This window comes from Sparus aurata, chromosome 1, assembly GCF_900880675.1.
Source record: "Sparus aurata chromosome 1, fSpaAur1.1, whole genome shotgun sequence".
Lineage (NCBI taxonomy): Eukaryota > Metazoa > Chordata > Actinopteri > Spariformes > Sparidae > Sparus > Sparus aurata.
This window is the reverse complement of record NC_044187.1, coordinates 4349168-4370125: the sequence shown is the minus strand read 5'-3', so window position 1 is coordinate 4370125 and position 20958 is coordinate 4349168. Positions and strand designations below refer to the sequence as shown.

At 42.2% G+C, this 20958-nt stretch overlaps 1 protein-coding gene across 2 annotated transcripts; it reads left to right on the top strand.

Annotated features, from left to right (window-relative positions):
* Positions 1-1735: 1735 nt before the first annotated feature.
* Positions 1736-10506, top strand: LOC115590286 (uncharacterized). Of its 2 annotated transcripts, none has more exons than XM_030431706.1 (5): positions 1736-1820; positions 4883-5197; positions 5300-5380; positions 7618-7716; positions 9070-10506. In XM_030431706.1, exons 2-5 carry the CDS (start codon positions 4894-4896, stop codon positions 9237-9239), a joined length of 654 nt encoding a protein of 217 aa, XP_030287566.1. In that variant the 5' UTR covers positions 1736-1820; positions 4883-4893; the 3' UTR covers positions 9240-10506. The 2 variants fall into 2 exon arrangements, with proteins under 2 accessions (XP_030287566.1, XP_030287503.1); XM_030431643.1 differs by lacking the exon at positions 1736-1820 and adding an exon at positions 3221-3421.
* The last annotated feature ends 10452 nt before the right edge of the window (positions 10507-20958 follow it).

Genomic DNA, 20958 nt, shown 5'->3' with positions numbered 1-20958 from the left:
TGCTGTACAGATAAACCTGTCTTGTCTAAAGTCACACAGCTCTTCTTCAACTACCCATCATGCCTTGCGGAAGTTAATAAAATCATAATCTTTAGGATTTTTCAGCGTCTGACGTGAAGAATACAACACAGTAGATTTAATGCAGCGTTCAGAACAAACTGAAGACAAAGTTCCTGTTTGGACTGAAAGATGTGACTCATACAGAGATTCAGACTGAAACCAGAACTGTGACAGCGGTTGAGGTGTATTATCAGAGCAGACTTGTCACCCGCTAATCACCTCACAACCAAACGTGGTCGTTACAGCAGTCCGCGACGTGTGGGAAGGTTTTCCCATCACGATGAAAGTCAAATGAGAACAATAACAAAGATATCTCCTTGATAGTCATTGGTTTAAAGAAGATTTTATGGGCGGGCTGTTAACGTGTTGGGGTATCCCTCCTCCCTGGTGATTAAGTTCAGCTCACAGTCAGCAGTCACTTACAGACACTGAAGGGCTCAATTATCACTTGTTGCTGGACAGAAAGGTTGAATAATGCAGCTGATAATGTGTTTAGTGTTTGTGTGTGTTTGGACTTTTCCTGCAGTGATCTCAGGTGAGTGAGTTTAATTCTGATGTGATCATCTTCAGGTGTCTCTTAATGACACCTTGCTGTGGACAAGCTTGATTTGAAGTAGAGAGAGTATTAACATTAATGTTGTTCACTGTGGCACTGAGTCTTTATTTACACCTGATTCTAAACCTGAGGAGAAAACACAATGTGACAACTTGTTCATCATGTTTGTCACAGACTGAAAACAGACTGACAAAGAGCAGAGATTTCATCTTTTACATTCTCTACTTCATTCACTTTTACAAACACACTCCTCACAAGTAGTTCTCATATTGACACATGAGGACAGAGATTTAGTCCAGCAGGTTATTAGTTGCTGCAGTGGTTTCACTCACAAAGAGTCAAGTGTGTCTGAGAAATGAACAATTATTCTGTTTATTTGTGGAACTGCTTCACTTCAGTTGTGGGGCGATAAAAACTACAATATCCACAAATCCTGATCTGATGTTGAACACAGTTGATGTTCGTGTGGTTTGGTTTTACATGTCAGTTAAAAGAGGAACTTCATCAGCTGCCGGCAGCTCAGCGTCACTGCTGTCAGAGTTCCTTCGAGTCTGTGTTCACTGACTTGACTCTTTTTCCACCTTGTGGTCGAAACTTGTCACTACATGGACTCTAACAAAGTGTCCAATAAAATATTCATTTGCATTTAAAAAATATTTTTAGGTGATCCAATAAATGTAACGGACTGTAATAAATACATCTGATTATGTTTGTTTTGGTAAATTATTTTTTTGAGTAATCGGCTAATTGTGTTGTATTATTAGCCTACTTCATTAATATTATGAATATTGATGAGGTAATACAAACTCAGATAGATTTTTTTTTTTTTTTTTAATGAATAAACAAGCTGGTCTGAAAGAAGTTCCCAGAATACAGTTTGAAGGTAGAAAGGTGGCGGGGTCCGCCAGAGTCTAAGTTTTATGGAACAATCTGGTCAAACTGCGACTTCAAAGGCTGTAAAAGACGTAAACCTTTATTCTCAACAACCTGTGAAGATGTTTGTCAATGACGCGATACGAATAAAGTTGTGTAGCTTATAAAAAACCTACCCGCACTTCATTGGCCAATGAGAATTCTGAGCGCCCTGAAATGGCGCGAAAATCATGTAAAGGGGGCGGAGAATGAGCCATGTGTGACAGAAACACAGGAGGAGGAAGAGACAGCTGCAGACCATGAGGACTTTCTGTATAACTTCCACAATGAGGTAAAAATATACATTATTATGATCTCTGTAGAGACAGACTGAAGACTTTAACGAGTTTATAACATCTACAACAGTGTTTTACTGCAGTGTTCACTTAATCTCACTGAAGGGGTTGTTGTGTGTGTTTGTTTAATGGAGTTAGTCTGCAATGAGCTCTTATTTCTTGTAGAGAATGAATTGAGTGGTGTTTTATTTTATTATAAAGTAACTCAGGTGTAAAGTTAAGTAGTCTAAGTGTATGTATATCTAGTAGTGTCATACCAAGCCTGGGAAAATATGCAGTGGTGCTAAAATCCTCCAAAAAATAAAAAATGAAATAAATACTCAGCTCAGTTCGTTTACGTTTTCCTCTTCACGTTTTTAGAAAACCTGTTGTTTTTTTTGTTTCCAGTCCAGATTAAAACGTGTTGTCTCAATGCTGCAACAGATGAACTGACACCGGAAGTGACTCACTGTAAAACCGTTTTTAAACACAAGTTGACAAAAACAAAGTAAAATAAGAAAAATATATTTTAACAATTGAGGATAGTTGTGTATTAAAAGTGAGAGCTCACTCGTCGTGTGAGGCAGTTTAGCTCAGTGCCGTTAATAGGAGTGGTGGCTGTTTGCTCTCTGTGAGGGTGACAAACAACAACAACAACAACAACAAACATAAACAACCAACAACAACATAGTGTAGGACTTTGTTCAGTGAACCTCCGGGCTGCTGCACTCCCGCTCACTGCTTCACCTCCGCGCTGCTGCTCCACTCCGGGCTGCTTCACCTCCGCGCTGCGGCTCCACTCCGGGCTGCTCCACCTCCGGGCTGCCGCTCCACTCCGGGCTGCTTCACCTCCGCGCTGCCGCTCCACTCCGGGCTGCCGCTCCACTCCGGGCTGCTTCACCTCCAGGCTGCTGCACTCCCGCTCACTGCTGCACCCCGGGGCTGCGGCTTCACTCCGGGCTGCTGCACCCCGGGGCTGCCGCTCCACTCCGGGCTGCTGCACCTCCGGGCTGCCGCTCCACTCCGGGCTGCTTCACCTCCGGGCTGCCGCTCCACTCCGGGCTGCTTCACCTCCGGGCTGCCGCTCCACTCCGGGCTGCTTCACCTCCGGGCTGCGGCTCCACTCCGGGCTGCTTCACCTCCGGGCTGCCGCTCCACTCCGCGCTGCTTCACCTCCGGGCTGCCGCTTCACCTCCGGGCTGCCGCTCCACTCCAGGCTGCTTCACCTCCGGGCTGCCGCTCCACTCCGCGCTGCTTCACCTCCGGGCTGCCGCTTCACCTCCGGGCTGCCGCTTCACCTCCGGGCTGCCGCTCCACTCCGCGCTGCTTCACCTCCGGGCTGCCGCTGCTGCTGCTCGGGCCGCTGTGCCTTTATATGGCGCTTCCTCTTCCTGTGAGCCGACTGAGTTTGACTGCTGCCGCGAAGTCTCTCAGACTCATTCAGACTCGGTCACGCTGCCTCCGCCGCTCACCGTGTAAACATAAACAGTTTAAACCGGGACCGGCTTCATGATGATCTCTGACTGCTTTCCTCGCTGCTGTCTGGTGAAAATGAAGCTTCTCCCGCTCGTCATGTTCACTTTTCTGTTTGTTCCGACATTATGTGAAGACTCTTCGGGTGAGTTTGAACTTTAATGTTACGGCACCTGACAGCTAACTTGTCGCTAGCTGACAGCTACGTGTTAAAGATGTCCGCATTAGCATCTTGTTGCGGTTTATAACACTTTTATCGTGTTTAATGTTTATAACTAATGTTAACAAGCAGACGGCCGCTGGACATTAGCATTCTTAATTAGCATAACAGCTACTGATCGATGAGTGAAGGGGACTCCAGTCAGATCAGTCCGGAAGCAGCTCCCATCAGGAGCGACGTGAAGACACAACATGGAGGATATTTAGGTGTTCATGTGGCGCGAGACATGAAATAAACAAACACAACAACTTAAAGCAAGTTTAACATTCGACCTGTATACATGTTTAATGATTCAGTTCAGTGTGGAGAGCTGCAGATGTGCTGCAAGGTAACAGAGAGTATCAGAACCTGCCAGGTGATCAATGTATTCACCTTTATTATTATTTATTGGGAAGAGTAATCATGTGGCAGCAGTAGATCTGCAGTGAGAATCGATCTGATGACTGTTTTGATAACTGATCACTGATCAGATCCGAATTTTTACAAAACACTGATTCCAGCTTGTTATTTGTGCTTATTTTCTGGTTTCTCTTCCTCTTTGATCATGAACTGAAAATCTTTTAGGTTGTGGAGAAAACTCGACATTTAGAGAAGTTATGTTTCAGTAAAAGTGAAGAAATCATGTTAAATATGACTTTGAAAGTGAAAATCAATCATGAATATGTGAGATGTCAAATGTAATAAAGCTGTCAGTCAACTCAAAAGTAGTTTTGTAGCAACAAAAGGACGAGTAAACATAAATTAAAAGTGTATATGACATATTTACATGTGTATGTGTGTCTGTAATGATTCAGCCTAATTTTAAACATTCTTTGCCTCTAAATGGAAGTGGACTGGAAGTGTAAAGTACAGAAAATAGAAATCATCAGTTGCAGTACGAGGAGCTCTAACTTGTACCTGACTACAGTATTTGAGTAACTATATTTACAGGTAGATTCATCACAACAAGTGAAATATTTTGAGGCTTTTTGTTCTCATTTTGATGGTTATGGCTGACAGACAGCAGCTGATGTTATGGAGGCTCAGTTTGCTTTGATCGCAGCCTTCAGCTCGTCTGTGTTGTTGGGTCTAGTGTCTCATCTTCCTCCTGACATCAGCCCAGAGATTCTCTGTGGGGTTCAGTAATAGCAGTACCATATTCAGTAAACGAGTCACTAGTAGTTTTGGTTCTGTGGTCGGGTAACAAGTCCAGGAAGAGAAAATCGGCTCCTTCATACAGTCTGGAGAAGCAGATTTCCTCTTCCAGCTGGACTAGTAACCAGTCTGCTGACCTGGTTTTGGCCCTAAACATCACATTTACAGTTTAGGAGTTGTGTCACAATAAAAAAACATGAACTTTGACTTTCAAATGTTTTCATGCTGTAAATGTGCTGGTTGTCTCCTCAGAGTGCCGGTTCATGATGGAAGGACGGGACGACCTCATTCTACAATGTCAGGCGGCTGATTTGGACTTGTCTGCTAAACCGCTGGATGTAACGAGACCGGACCTCAAACATCTGGGCAAAGATGTCGTCCACGCATATCGACACCAACAGGACTTCCTCACTGATCAGATGGATCAGTACAAAGGCAGGACGGCTCTCAACCATGAAGACCTGAAGAACGGAACCATCACTCTCCGGATCTCCTCAGTGGACCCGTCTGACAGCGGACGGTACAGAATCTTTGTCCCGAGGCTGTTTTCCGGTTATATCACTGTTGGTAAGTAGGCTGAGTTTAATACTGTACAGATCAATTTATAAAATTCATAAAACAAAACTGTGGATGATTTTTCTTGTTGTGCATCATTTGAAACATTAACAGAACACCAGAACTGGACAAAGACGGATAATTCCAGCACATCTGGACCTCCAGTGACAGACGTGACCGAGCCAGACAATCCTGGTATTTCTCTTTAACTGTTCTCAGAACTGTTTAACACTCTATCCTACAAGATCTTTAATGTTCAGGATAATCTGACTGTGTGGGTTCTTCTTCTGTGGTTTAAATAAATGGAGCCTCACTAACATGCAGTGTAGTGACGCGTGTCTGTCTGATGTGTGATAACTACACAGGTCCTTCAACAAAATAAAGACAAATGTCCCACAAAACAACGTTACATGACCAAACAACAGTAACGTAGTAACTGTGACTGCCTTTGGCAACTTATATGAAGAAAAAAAAACACTGCAGTTATCTGTTGAGAAGCGTCCGTCCTCCAAACTCTTCGTCACATTTCTGCAAAAATATAATGACGTCGTCATCATGACGTCACGCCTCTTTAAGAGCCGCAGCGCAGCTTTCTGTGTGAATCACACAGCGGTTTGTCTTTAAGGCGGAGATGCTTTGCTCTGTGTGAACGTCCAACTGCGGAAAATTGGTGAACTGCCGCTGCAGTGATAATGTGGCGTCTCTGTGTGAAAAGGGCTAATCACAGCAGTCAGTCCATCACTTCATCCGCGGACATTAAGATGAACAACTGGACAGCTGCTGAGATCCAGGAGATGCAGCGTCTCCTCGGTCTTTGTAGCTGTTTGGTTGTGTTAGCTTGTTGTTGTAGCGACAAGCTAGGAACGGTCACTTCTTTCAAATTAAAAGGCCCCCGCTAAGAACCCAGTTCTAAACTCCAATGGGGTGCAATGTAAAGCTCTTATTTTGAAGACAAATTCATTATCACTGTTCACAGCCCAACTTCGAGCTTCACGTCACGTCACATGTTTACGCCTACCTCAGAGGCGGCTTTTGAAAAAGGAGGAATATTACGCCTCCGTTTTAGAAAGACAGGCCGGCACATTGCCGTCCTTACCTTGGAGCAAATGTGCCGCCTTTTCTATCTAAAAAGGGCTACTGAGTGTTGCTTTGGGCTCAGACTGTGGTGTCATGTACAGAGAAACACTCTAAAACCCAACAGATCTAGATCGTGTGATGATGTAGTTGGAGGTGTTGTGGACTGTTTTGTTCTCACCTCTGAACTGCCAGCAGAGGCAGGAACAGAGCTACAACGGAGGCGAGACGACATCTGTGTGTAAGAGTTAGCAGACAGCACAGATCAGCAGTGTGTTGGTATGATGGTGTTAAATCACATTAAAGAGAAAAGTCTGGTGGTAGCAGGTCACGTCTTCAGCATCTTTTATATGAGGAAGAAATGCATCCCATCTGTCCTGCTGTCTGTCCTCCCGTCTGTCTTCCCGTCTGTCCTCCTGTCTGTCCTCCTGTCTGTCCTCCCGTCTGTCCCCCTGTCTGTCCTCCCGTCTGTCCTCCTGTCTGTCCTCCTGTCTGTCCTCCTGTCTGTCCCCCTGTCTGTCCTCCTGTCTGTCCTCCCGTCTGTCCTCCCGTCTGTCCCCCCGTCTGTCCCCCCGTCTGTCCTCCTGTCTGTCCTCCTGTCTGTCCTCCTGTCTGTCCTCCTGTCTGTCCTCCTGTCTGTCCTCCCGTCTGTCCTCCTCTCTGTCATCCCGTCTGTCCTCCTGTCTGTCATCCTGTCTGTCCTGCCAACTCATCATCACATTTCAGCCTGAAAACCAGTGTCTGTCCCCAGCAGCAGCTCCTGCTGATGATTATGTGACACGATATTAATGCAAAACTTTAACTTGCCTGTCTCTGTCGCCTTCAACTATTTATGTGTTGTAGTTATGATCTCTGGCAACTTGGAGCAAAAAAAAATCTCCCTCAATTTTAAATGAGCAGCAGTCACTGCAGTGTTCAGCCCTGCAGACAGAGTTCACTACTAACTGATGGTGATTATGTGATTATCATCATTTAGAGCAAAAGACTTTTTGTCACTTTCCAGGATGCATGATGGGTCAGGATCTCAATCACTACACTTTACAACAGCGTCCACGTGATTACAAACCGTTTGCTGAGGCGAGTTTAGATTTACAGCTGAAACACAGATCTCAGTGTTATGATGTGTACCGTCACACCTCTTTAGCTCCTCAACACCAGCACGCTGTATGAAGTGAGGCGACAGTCTAACACCAAAACCAGATCTGGTGCCACAATGAGCCTTTTTCCAGGTTCCTTGAGCTGCAGCAGTACATGTGGTGTTAATGTGTGTTAACTGTTCATTGTGATGTTGATGCTGAAACCAAACATCACTGATGTAAACCACTCAAACCTCCTTCTCACCTGTCTGATTCTTTCAGATGCTGGAAACATGACTGACGGGAACGTTGGTGTTGTCATCGGTGTCGCTGTTGTTGTTGTTGTTGTTGTTGTCGTCCTGGTGAAACTTGGAAAGATCAGTAAGTTACAAACTTTTTCTTTGCAGCATTTTATCAGTGGTGGAAAGAAGGGCTGGGTGATAAATTGGCAAAAACGATTAATTCGAGTTTGTGGTTTTGGACGATTTTAAAAAGAATATTCTCTCAGATTCTCTCATTAATTGTCTCCGCCGCCGCTCCTCACGGGCTCCCGTAGTTCACTGTAAGCTCCGCCCTCCTCGCACTGACTTCCCACAGAGAAACAAACACAACATGCAGCGAGCAGAGTTCGTCCATAAAAACACACTGTCTCGTTAGCAGTTTGGTTTTGTAGCGTCGAGCCTCGAACAAACCACGCTCCGCTGCAAAGTTTGTTCAAAGGCTGTTTGCAACTAAAGATAGCAGACCGTTATTTTATTTCAGCCTCTCAAACAGACGCAAGTATCACAGTGGAACACTTGTTGTTCACTACAAGATGTACAGCAGAGCTGCAGCCCACAACCAGACGCTATAAAACAGCCGACATTAGTGAATCATTTAATCATTGTGTCCCGTATGAAGAGAAAGGGTCCTGGTGGACAGCTGTTACAGATGCAGTCACGGTGCATATCGTTAAAGACATCGTGACCTTATATACAGCGGAGCCGGAGGTTCATCCACATGCTGAAAATGTTCGACCCAGGTTTGTGTTACGAGGCCGATACGGGGCCTCGAGCCAGAGGAAGCAGACAGACTCGTGTTACTGGACAAGAATGTGTTTAAAGACATCGAGCACACCTCATGTCCTGTACATCTACAACATGTCATGTTTACTGTGCAGATGTTTCATTTAGTTTCATATCTTCAGGGATATAAAATACTTTTTGTAAACAAAAGGCACCTTTTGCAAAATAACGTATTTAATTAAAGTTATGTAAACACTATGAATCCTAATATGGAAACTGATCTGTTTTTAAAATAACAAGAAATCTGACATGTTAAATTTCTGTTTACAAAAGCATTTTATCAGAAAGGGACACGTTCTTTTCAAGTGAGTTTGAAGCTGCACAGTTTACAGTGGCAGGGCACATTTGTTCAGAAATAAAGCATTAATTAATTAAATGCAATGTTTTTAATCATTTGTTCTTTGCAAAGGAAATAAGAATTGATTGAAATCATAAATCAAGTTTGTTGTGAAAAAAATCGGAGATTACATTTTTCGTCCATATCGCTCTCGTGGAAAGTTACTTAGTACACATGATTACTCAAGTTAAAGGTCCAGTGTGTAGGATTTAGGAGAATCTATTGGCATAAATGTGATACAATATTCATAATTATGTTTTCATTAGTCTAAAATCTCCTGAGAGTTGAAGTTGTATAAATGTAGAGTTTGACAAAGTGTTTCCATGTTCTCAGAGATTTGTAAGAAGATGCTGAGTGGACCGACGGAACCAGAAGCAGAGCAGAACTCAAACGGTCCTGAAAAGGGAACCCTGATGACTCCAGAGACCAACAACTCACACAGCACTGCACAAAATGTCCTGATGACGTTCACTGAAGCCTCAGAGCTTGAAGACATGTGTTGATGAACTGGAACCTTTTTACTGCTGCTGCTGGTTTTCAGACAGTTATTCTTCCAGCGGGGCCTCGTTAGTGACTGAGGGACACCGTGTCTCTGATTTTAGTATTTTAAATCATGCAGTAGTCTTTAAACATCCTGAACAGGTGAACCGAGCCCGTCCTGTGTTCCTGTTCAGTCTTTGATAAGAACTGTTGGGTCCTGAACAGCCAAACGGACCTGATGGAGGAACAAACCTGTAAAACATCACATGAGTTACTTTTAGATGACTTATTATTTCCAGTAACTCACTGTGAACTGTCCGCGCCAAACAGCTCGACCACATGCTGTTTTCTATCCTCAGTGTGTTCAAGCAGGTGATCCACTGACGCTTTCTCAGGAACTTTACAGCTCAGATATCATGTTTTTATGTCAGAACTTTGTGTCCTGAAGCTTCATTTAAAAAGTCTTTGCTGCTTTTCAAAATGACGTCAGTTTTAAGAATTTCTCAGATTCTGCATCTTTTTATTAATGACTAAATTACAAAACATGAAGTTATTGTTTGATTATTACAAACATCTTAGTTTGTATTGATCCTGAATCATGTGTGCATCAAACAGCTGTTTCATCAGTTTTAAGGATGTTTTTATTTGTTTTTGTAAATGAACTCTGTATTTTATATATTTTGCAGGACGGCACATTTTCCTGTCACGTTAGTTTGAAATCCCAAACGTTGCTTAATGTTGATCCGTCTGCTCTTCACCGTGGTGAGTTGATGAGTTTGACACTGTGAACATTTGACTCTTTAATTAGACGTGTAAATGATGATGACACATCATTTACAAGTAAAGATGGCGACGTGCTGCATCCCACCTGCCGGCTGGTTGAGACTCGTCCCGCCCAGTCGGAGCTTCTTTTGTAGCAGCGTGGACAAACTGAACGTTACAAACACAATCAGTTGTTCTGTGAGAGCCAGAACGACCTTCCAGATAGAATAAATCCCTGAGATCAGATGTTGTGCAGCACTGATGGAGGTTCATCAGGCTGGAGGAGAAATTCTTTCTTCAGAAACACAAATTTAGGGATTTTAAAAAGTCGTTAATTTATTGGTGGAACTAAACAAAGTGCAACACATTCAGTGTCACTATGAAACCTTTCCCCTGATTGTTTCTGTCTGAACACTGAATGTTCCTGTTATTTATTTCTTGTATTTATTTTGCGTATTCCTGTCTGAGCTGCTGTTTGTAGCTGAACTCTTGAGCCTCTCAGTGATTAATAAAGAGGAAACATATGTACATGGTGATGTGCTCATTCAAAGTGAAGGTGTGTTTGTTGACAGCACATTGTGATATTTCCATGTTGATATCAGAACTCTGACAGTCACATAGTGGCTGCAGTCGACACTCCATGTTCATGTATTGTAGGTTTGTTGGGAGCAGAGCAGAGAGGCAGCTTTCTAATCACTTCATCTGAGTCACACTCAACATTTGTGCAACCAGTGAAGAAAAGTCCTCAAAGTCTTCCTGACATGTTTCATTCACAACAAGAGCTTTTTCTTCTTTTAACCTTTAACTACAAAAACATGAAGAAATGACAAACAGGAAGTAGAATGTAAACATATAGATCAGGGCCCGTATTCACAAAGACTTTTATCTTAACGTTAGGAGTACTCCTAAATCGGACTAAAAGTTTTTATGTAAGAGTCGTTTCTTAAAAGTAATTCACAAAGCCGCTGAGATCTTTTAGTTATGAAAACAGTGAACTCCTAAACTAGAAGTAACTCTCTGTTGCTATGGATGACGTCGTTTTATAAGGACGCACTTAGAAGCGGTGACAACAGTGATTGGTTGTTGAGTGACAGGGCAGCCCATTGAAAAGTCATTTAGGCTACGCAATGCATGAAGTGAAAATAAGGAAGTTTCCTACAAGCCCATGACAAAGCCTATGAAAACATATTGGATAAATAAATGTATTTATGATGGGAATTAAGTTCACCCCCCCCCCCCCCCCCCCCCCCCCCCCCCCCCCCCCCCCCCCACACACACACACAACAAAAACGCTTGGGACAAAAATTACAAATTAGAAGATTGCGATGAAAAACGTGAATTGCCAATAAAAGCGGCATTTGCTCGAAAAGCTGCGTCAAACCACTCTCCATTAAATTTCGGGAATCATGTTGATCCGGGCCATTTCACAACAATATCCAGTATATCGTAACATGCGTCAAACACAATTTGTGTATAGATGGAATGCAACTTTTTCCACTCTCCCTCTCACTTTTTCCAATTGACAAAAGCCCCATTCGCACGGGACTAGTATAACCTGGGGACCTCCAGTAATCTGTAATAATTGCGGAGGTCGTCTGTGATCTTAATCCTGTGTGAATCTGCCATGTCTGTAATTTGTAACGTAAAAATTCCACTGCAAATTACCTGCCATATTTCACCAAACACAGAGGTCATGTGATAATATTAGTCCTGTGTGAATCGGCATCTCTGTGATTTGGGGTGGTTTTTTGTTTTTCTTAAGGTTTTTTGTGTTTTCCACCTTTTTCTGCCTTTTTCCCGGTCCAGAATTATGGAGGCTGCGTTGGGAATTATGAATGAAAGTTTTGACAGCATTTTGGGTGCAAATTCAGGAGGCTCATCAGAAGAGCGAAATCTCAAGAAGATGATTAGATGGATTACATGCATGGCAGCATACGGTAAGGAACATTTTTCCATCTTTCAACAGGCTCACCAGTTATTATATTAAAAATATCCATATCTAACCGTTGTGCTGCTCCAGTAAGGGCTCCGGTGCGATCGACCCGGGGGATAATGTCAGTAAATTAGAGTTAACACACAGACTGCTTATCCTGTGTGAATGCGCCGCACGAAACACAGACGTGGTGGGATAATTTCTAAATCACTTGAGGTCCCCAGATAATACTAGTCCCGGGTGAAGAGCTGCATTTTCCCCGTAGCCAGATACCGGAGTGTTGCCAAACATTTTAACTGCGGCGTTATTGGATTGTTTCAGTTGGTTGGGAACGTTATTGTCCCTCACCAACTCAACCACAACTTCAGTCCCTTTGCGGTCCATCCAACATCGTTTTAATAATTCCCTGTTATTTAGCGTCTCCAAAACATTCAGCTGTGACCAGGTCTTAGCGAGTCAGGAGTCCTCTGGACTACTTCTAAGGTCTCCCAGACTTAGGTGCTACTTTTAGGCTTAAAATATTTTGTGAATAACTCTTATTTTCAAAAATTAGGAGTCCTAAAAATACGACTGACACGCCCATTATTTTTAGGAGTTGCTCCTAAATTCGCCTGTTAGGAGCTACTTTTAGCCTTAAGATTCTTTGTGAATACGGGCCCTGATATGTCAGGACTTTTACAGTTTCCGATGTTGTAACGCCCCGTGTGGACTGTGGCACAAGGACGTGGGGGTATTGTGTTGTTGTCATTGTTAATGGTTAATTATGGTTCATGAATGTGTTCTGGAATAAGATGATGTGTAAGACGGTTGCGGGTTAATTCACACCGTTTGTTCTCTGGTTAAATTGTGATGAGTAACAAAGATTACAAAAATGTTGGCACCGTGAGTGAAGGGATGTTTGCCAGGAGACAGTCTCCGTCTGATATGATCAGTTTTGTGACAGACGGAAATCGGGTGAAATTCTCATTGAAGCGATCGAAACATTGCTGTTATCACTGTTCCACGCCGGCGCACCCGATGTGTGCCAGATCTTGCCATCAGTCATGATGAATTCCGAAATGAAAATGATTAATCTTAGATAAAGGACTCTCGACACTGATAACACTGTTAACATCGAAGGGCCGAGTGAAAGATTATGCCGAACGGCCAGAAGGACGCAGTTATCCCCGTACCGACCAACATATTGTAATGGTTCAGCATTAAGGAGTAGGCAGTGTAGAGTCTGGTAAACTAGTCCATGCAGTGGTGTCAAACTGATACAGTAAAGGGCCACTGTGGCTGCAGGTTTTTATTCCTCAGCTGTGTTCTTGCTGTGTGTGTGTGTGTGTGTGTGTGTGTGTGTGTGTGTGTAGTTCCCTGTGTGAACACTGGGTGTCGCTGTGTGTCTGCAGTGATCACAGAGCTCTTTCACTGTGTTCAGATCACTGATGTCTGTCTGAAGGCAGCTGCAGAGGTTGGATCAATATAATCAATGATCAGATTCGTTACTTTAACTGATCAACAAATGTTTGCTTCAGCAGAAACGTGTAATGAAGCATTTAGAGAGCACAAGTGAAACTTTACAGAGAGATGCTGACTGTGGTTCTGGTACCAGTGATGAGTTGATGAGAGCAGCTGTTCTGTGGAGGCTTTAAAACAATGTAAATGTGCTGTTTGTCTCCTCAGCAGGGTATCGAGCTGTTTGCCCCACTGAGCCCATCAAAGCCCAGGAAGGTCTGAATGTCATTGTCAAAAAGGTCATTTTCATTTCATGCCCAGATGTGAAAAATGTGTCTGCTCTCTTCTTCTCTGTTTCCTCTGCAGTTCACTAACAACGTCCTCTCAGTCTGAGAGCTGAAGTGATGGACGGCAGTCTGTCCACCACCATGAAGCTCTGACAGCATGTTACCAAAGTGTTTACTGGATCAACAACCATTAAACCTCCACGTGGATCACCACGTCTTTTGCTAAAGTAAATTACTACTGAAGTTTTTTTAATCACAACTCTTTAAAAGTGAACTTGTCGTTGTTTTGTTACATTTGATGTGAGCTGCTGTTTGTAGCTGAACTCTTGAGCCTCTCAGTGATTAATAAAGAGGAAACATATGTACATGGTGATGTGCTCATTCAAAGTGAAGGTGTGTTTGTTGACAGCACATTGTGATATTTCCATGTTGATATCAGAACTCTGACAGTCACATAGTGGCTGCAGTCGACACTCCATGTTCATGTATTGTAGGTTTGTTGGGAGCAGAGCAGAGAGGCAGCTACTACAGAAACAACATGAAGAAATGACAAACAGGAAGTAGAATGTAAACATATAGATCAGATCAATAAGAGGATCTGAAGGCAGCACAGAGGCTCTTTGTCCTCATGATCTGATCTGTCAGGACTTTTACAGTTTCCCATCATGTTTGAACTGGTGAATATTGTGAAGCCTCTCAGTCCTCCTGCTGTGTGGATACAACACTGAGGCTGGATATTAAAACATGGGAAATAAATGCAAGAGTTCATTTTGGTGCCGAACATTTTTAACATCAGTCCAAATACTTTTAAACATAAATGTGTTGATTAAACAGTTGTAGAACAGATTTACTTTTCATTGAAGCAAGTTTAATCCTTTGAACTGCACCATGACTTTTATTTTGTACATTTGTCTCTTTTAAACATTTTCTATGAGCTTAATTTTCTATTTCTTAACTTGTTTTAGTGTTTTCTTTCTTGCCTTCTTCCTTCTTGTGTTTAAGTTTATGTTTAATGTTGTGTTAATGTTGTGTGTTAATGTTGTGTGTTAATGTTATGTTTAATGTTGTGTTAATGTTGTGTTTATGTTGTGTTAATGTTGTGTTAATGTTGTGTGTCCCTGCAGAGACTCTGAGTCTCCTTGTGTCTGAATGTTGCTGTACAGATAAACCTGCCTTGTCTAAAGTCACACAGCTCTTCTTCAACTACCCGTCATGCCTTGCGGAAGTTAATAAAATCATAATCTTTGGGATTTTTCAGCGTCTGACGTGAAAAATACAACACAGTAGATTTAATGCAGCGTTCAGAACAAACTGAAGACAAAGTTCCTGTTTGGACTGAAAGATGTGAAGAATACAGAGACTCAGTCTGACACCAGAACTCTGAGAGTGTGGGCGGGACTTAAAGAAAGTTGTTGTACCCACGAAAGCAACGTTCCTGAGACACAGCATTGATATTAGCAACGATACCGAAAAAAATTCCTCTCAAATTTGTATTGAAGCTGAATTGAGCAACCTCGTGTTAATGAGAAAGTGATATGTTGCAGAAACTATAACCGGTTCAGAGCTTTCAGAATAAAGCGGTGCGTACCTAGTAAAAAAGACAATGTTCATAAAATGTGTCACAGCTTCGCTGACTACCCACAGAATATAACAACCCTCAACATGTCAGATGAAACGGGTTCTACTGTCATTTATTTACGGTTGAATAAAAGTTCTGTCCAATTCTGAGCACTTTATTTTTCCACCAACACGACATCCGGTTACTGTCGGTGTAAATATGCTCAACTTGTTCGACTTGCTCGAGTGTGATATAGTAAACCTCACAGTGTGAGTGATCACAGTCTCCTCATGTGTCTGCTGGATATCATCTTATTACTCGTTGTTGGACAGAAAGGTTGAATAATGCAGCTGATAATGTGTTTAGTGTTTGTGTGTGTTTGGACTTTTCCTGCAGTGATCTCAGGTGAGTGAGTTTAATTCTGATGTGATCATCTTCAGGTGTCTCTTAATGACACCTTGCTGTGGACAAGCTTGATTTGAAGTAGAGAGAGCATTAACATTAATGTTGTTCACTGTGGCACTGAGTCTTTATTTACACCTGATTCTAAACCTGAGGAGAAAACACAATGTGACAACTTGGGCATGCAGCTAACGTTAGCAGTCCTGTTCGCTGACTGCGACCCGGGTTACCAGGAGACAAACCAGGTCAGAACACTGGCAGCCGTCGGTCTCGGATACTGTGTTTGGTTCCGGTCATGTTTGACCAGCCTGAATACTTTGATGAGCTACTGGTGATCTGGGCCAGGGCGGTTTTTCATATGGGCATCGGCATGAGCGCCAGCAAAAAACAAAACAAAAAAACTCTCTCTCTCTCTCTCTCTCTCTCTCTCTCTCTCTCTCTATATATATATATATATATATATATATATATATATATATATATATATATATATATATATATATATGGACAGAAAAAGAAAATCATAATAACTTATTTAATAAAGTCATTGTTGGAAATTTGGTCCAACATACACAGTAACGGCTACAATAAAACAGGCTACAGGCTTACCTCCTGGAGCGGGGGAGCAGAAATAGTGCACAACTATGCAGTTAGTAGGATAAAGTCAATCACATCACGAATTCCTTCCACATGAAGGATAATATTGTGAATACAAGCCTGTAGTTTCACATATGTTTTGGGGGTTTGATTAAATAATGAAATATATTACAAAACTTGGTGAATTAGTTTAATCTTAACTCCTGTTTGACGGTGTTGGGAGGGGTCACGTGTTGATTCCCGAGTGTCAAATAAACAAACGGATAAGAAGAGGACACATCTGGTGCCCAGTTCAGGAAAAAGAGAAAAGAAGAAGAGGAGAAACGAGCAGAAGATAAAGGTATGGAGCCATGTCATCCACTCTTCATAAGTGTGACCATGCATGTAATGAGATGAAATGACGTTAATTTGTATAAGTTAGGCTAACTCGTATGTTTGTTAGCCTCTTGCTACACTGCTGGCTATAATAGTAGATGACGACAGCATCCGTTTTCAGTCCAACTGACTAGCAAACATTATGTCTAATTATTTTCACCCTAATAATGTGTATGTAACACAACGTGACTAGCTCACATAATGTTTGTTAAACATCACGTTAGATCCTGTGCTGCTCAGTAAAGTGAATTATCAGTTCTGTAAGCTAATTCAAAAGACTTATATTGCACAGATATTTCGTTATGTAGCTTTCTGAGTCATTTGGAGTGTCATGTATATAATAAGCCATCAACCAAGGAGGTTGTGTTTTGTTTTCTATTCATTGGTTTCCTATTCTAAAAGTTGGATGCATTATGCGTAATAACAGGTTTATTTAATTGTACTATTCCTGCAATGATCACTTATGTTGTATTTTAATGCGAATGCAGGGGACTTTTTAAATATTTTGGAGCACCCTCTGCCACTGGCTGAGATGAGGAGCCACCTACCTCTGCAGCCACACACGTCTCCACAAATGCTGTTTGATCCTGAGGATGAAGACCCTTTAACTCTACTTCTCCCCAGCAAGACTCTTCAGGTGAGTTTGTGTGTGTGTGTGTGTGTGTGTGTGTGTGTGTGTGTGTGCATGCATCCCTGCAAAGCATTTTGCATACAGTTATATTGTTATTATCACTGGGTATGTGTGATGTTCTGTACTATAAACGCTGTGAATAATGTGTGTGCATACTAACGCCCTTGTGCTCTCCATTAGAAACGCCTGGCGCAGAATCGTCTCCTGAGGATGAGCCTCTGTGCACTGACCTGCTAACTGGCCTTCAGTTCTGACTGTGAGAATTCAGACACAACTGGTTTCCGGGGGACCAAGTCAGGAACCATCTGACTTTGTCTTCCCTAGAACTGACAGTGACGGAAGAAGTTGCCACCATCAATACTTCAGGAAGTCATTGGTTAGTGGGGCAAATATATCTAGAAGTTGGTTGGTATTCATTTTGTGTTTCTTGTACAAAGTGTAGTAAAATTATTATACTCTCTTAAGTGTGGTATTTAACTTGTGTGATGAAGGATTTGTGCAATTTAGAAATTTGATTCACTATTTTATTTATATTTAATTCTATTATACTAGTTCTTTTGATTGTTGGTACCCATTTGTATTTATGATAATATATATGTTTTATTGTAGCCGTTACTGTGTATGTTGGACCAAATTTCCAACAATGACTTTATTAAAAAAGTTATTATGATTTTCTTTTTCTGTCCATTTTTTCGGGGGGGGGGGGGGGGGGGGGGGGGGGTTTGCTAGAGGTGAGGTTCGTCCAGTGCGTCATGAAAGCTAGGACCGCCACTGGATCTGGTCCAACAGAACCAGTTAGTTACTGCTGGTAGTTAGAAGGTGTGTAATGTGATTGTCTACAAACACAAGGCCTGCCCCCTTTGCTGACATGTTTATTTACGGTGTTATTAGTGGATATGTAGGACTATATTTAAGTCAGGTGTCATGTGATGAGTATGCAGATGTTATGTAATGAAAGTTGTTGTAATATGTGAAGTGAAGAACTACATTTAGGGAAGAGTTACCTGGGGTCTCCAGTGCTGATCAGAAGCTTATATCTGAGCTGGAATTCTAGTTTCCTAAGGAGCTCAGTCCATCACACTCAGTAGGACCATATGTAGTTGCATGTCCCTGATTATTTGCACATGTGCATATGGCTGTATGGTACTTAAGGTCTGCAATTTAACGTAGTAGTCATTCTGTTGTTTCAAATCCAGTGAATATAACATTCTTAGATTCTTAAAACACGAAATGTAGAACTGAAAATTAACATATATATTACATTATATGTCAAGTATTACATTATCAGTTCTGGAAAAAAAGACCCACCTGAAATTTCAGGAAATGATTACATTATAGGGTGCTACAAGCATAAACTGACCTGAGATTATTTAACCAAATGATAAAATACTCAGAAACATTACAAGCTTCATCTTGATGACAACACTGGGGAAGTTAACATGTCTAACAAAGTAAACCCACATAGAAATTGTCATGACTCTTGATTCTTGTTCCTCCTGTCATGTTCTTGTGTCTAATTTTGTCTTTTGGTTTCTTGTATTTAATTTCCATGTCTTTGTATCGTGTCTTGTTGTTTCTTTGTTTTGATTATCCATGCCTCACTTTGTCCTTTAAAGGGATAGTTCTGGTTTTTTGAAGTGGGGTCATATAAAGTAAATATCTATAGTCGATCTGTTTCCTACTGTAATCACCGATCAGCGCAGCCTCAGTTTGGAGAAGCAGAGAGCCGCTCCAGCCCAGACGCTCAGCTTTGTACTGCAGTGAACGGGGTCCAGAGAAAAAGCAAAATTAACCACCTAAAACAAGGTTCACCTAAAAAAATTTACATCAGTTCAAGTGCACGTTGTATAGGTTAAATTCACAGCGCTTTACATCGCCGTCAGACCGCGCTTTCTTTTGGTGCTACATTTTCTCAACAGCAGAACCCCCGTATCCCTACGCATGAGCGCTAATGCGGAAGGATACGGAGAGTTAAGTTTCGTTTTTATCGAAAGTAAACCTCTCGTCCAGCAACTGGGCCTCGCGCTGTATTCCGCCGCTCGCAGATCAGCTGTTGCCCAGTTGTGCTACTGCTAGGGATACTGAGGTTCTATGGTTGAGAAAATGTAGTGCCAAAAGAAAGCACGGTCTGACGGAGATGTAAAGTGGTATGAATTTTACTTATACAACGTACACTTGACCCTTTACAGATTTTTTTAGGTGAGCCTTGTTTTAGGTGATTAATTTTGCTTTTTCTCTGGACTCCGTTCACTGCAGTACAAAGCTGAGCGTCTGGGCTGGAGCGGCTCTCTGCTTCTCCAAACTGAGGCTGCACTGATCAGTGATTACGGTAGGAAACAGATCGACTATAGATATGTACTTTATATGACCCCACTTCAAAAAAAAAAAACTATCCCTTTAAGTGTCTCCTATGCTCTTCCCTCTGTCTCCCTCTGTCTATAGTATTGTTCCCTCCATGTTTTCTGCTCTGTGCTCCTCCCCCTCATTACCTCACCTGGCCTCCTCCCTCCTCCCTCTCCTCACCTGTTCCTCGTCTTGTCATTAGTGTCTGTGTATTTAGTCTGTGTCTTCCCTGCACTCTTTGTCTGTTCATTGCTTATGTTACGTCTGCTCAGGATCCTGCCTGATGTTCTCCCAGGGCCGTGTCCCCTGTTTGGTATGTTTTGGATTTTTGCATTTTGATTTGTACTTTGCCCTTTTTCTTTGCACTTTGTTGCTACTTTGTCTTTTGTCCCCCTTTGACAGTTTTTGTGCCTGGCTCCCTTGGTTTTTGTATTCAGCTTTAAATAAAGCTCGCTTTTGTTTTCCCCATATCTTTGTCCTGCTAGTAACTGCATTTGGGTCCACCTCCTTTATCCTTCTAGTTTCTCCCCCTTTAACCTCAGCGTGACATAAAACATACGAAGAGTTCTAGTTGTATTTGTAACGGCTGAAGTAAAAAAAACATCTGTAACAGGTTTCAGTTATCAAACCAACATTTGATTCTCAGTGACGGATCAGGACTTTGTGGAGAGAGACAGCAGCTCTTTCTCCTTAAACAACAAGTGTGATTTCTGAATGCCAGTAAAATAATTCAGCCTGATGTTTAAATTGCAAATTATTAAATAACTCTGTGTCAATGTGATGATTGTTTCCACAGAAACAATTAATCTCTCCTGTCAGAACTGGATCCTGACGGGCGACCTCATTCTACAGTGTCAGGCGGCTGATTTGGACTTGTCAGCTAAACCGCTGGATGTAACGAGACCGGACCTCATACATGAGGGCAAATATATCGTCCACGCGTATCGACACCAACAGGACTTCCTGACTGATCAGATGGATCAGTACAAAGGCAGGACGACTCTCAACCATGAAGACCTGAAGAACGGAACCATCAATCTCCGGATCTCCTCAGTGGACCCGTCTGACAGCGGACGGTACAGAATCTTTGTCGAGTACCTGTTTGTCCACTATATCAATATCACTGTTAAGTGAGTTTAATACTGTACAGATCAATTTATAAAATGTATAAAACAAACATGTAGATTTTTCTTGTTGTGCATCATTTGAAACAGTAACAGAACACCAGAACTGGACAAAGACGGATAATTCGTGCACATCTGGACCTCCAGTGACAGACGTGACCGAGCCAGACAATCCTGGTATTTATCTTTAACTGTTCTCAGAACTGTTTAACACTCTATCCTACAAGATCTTTAATGTTCAGGATAATCTGACTGTGTGGGTTCTTCTTCTGTGGTTTAAATAAATGGAGCCT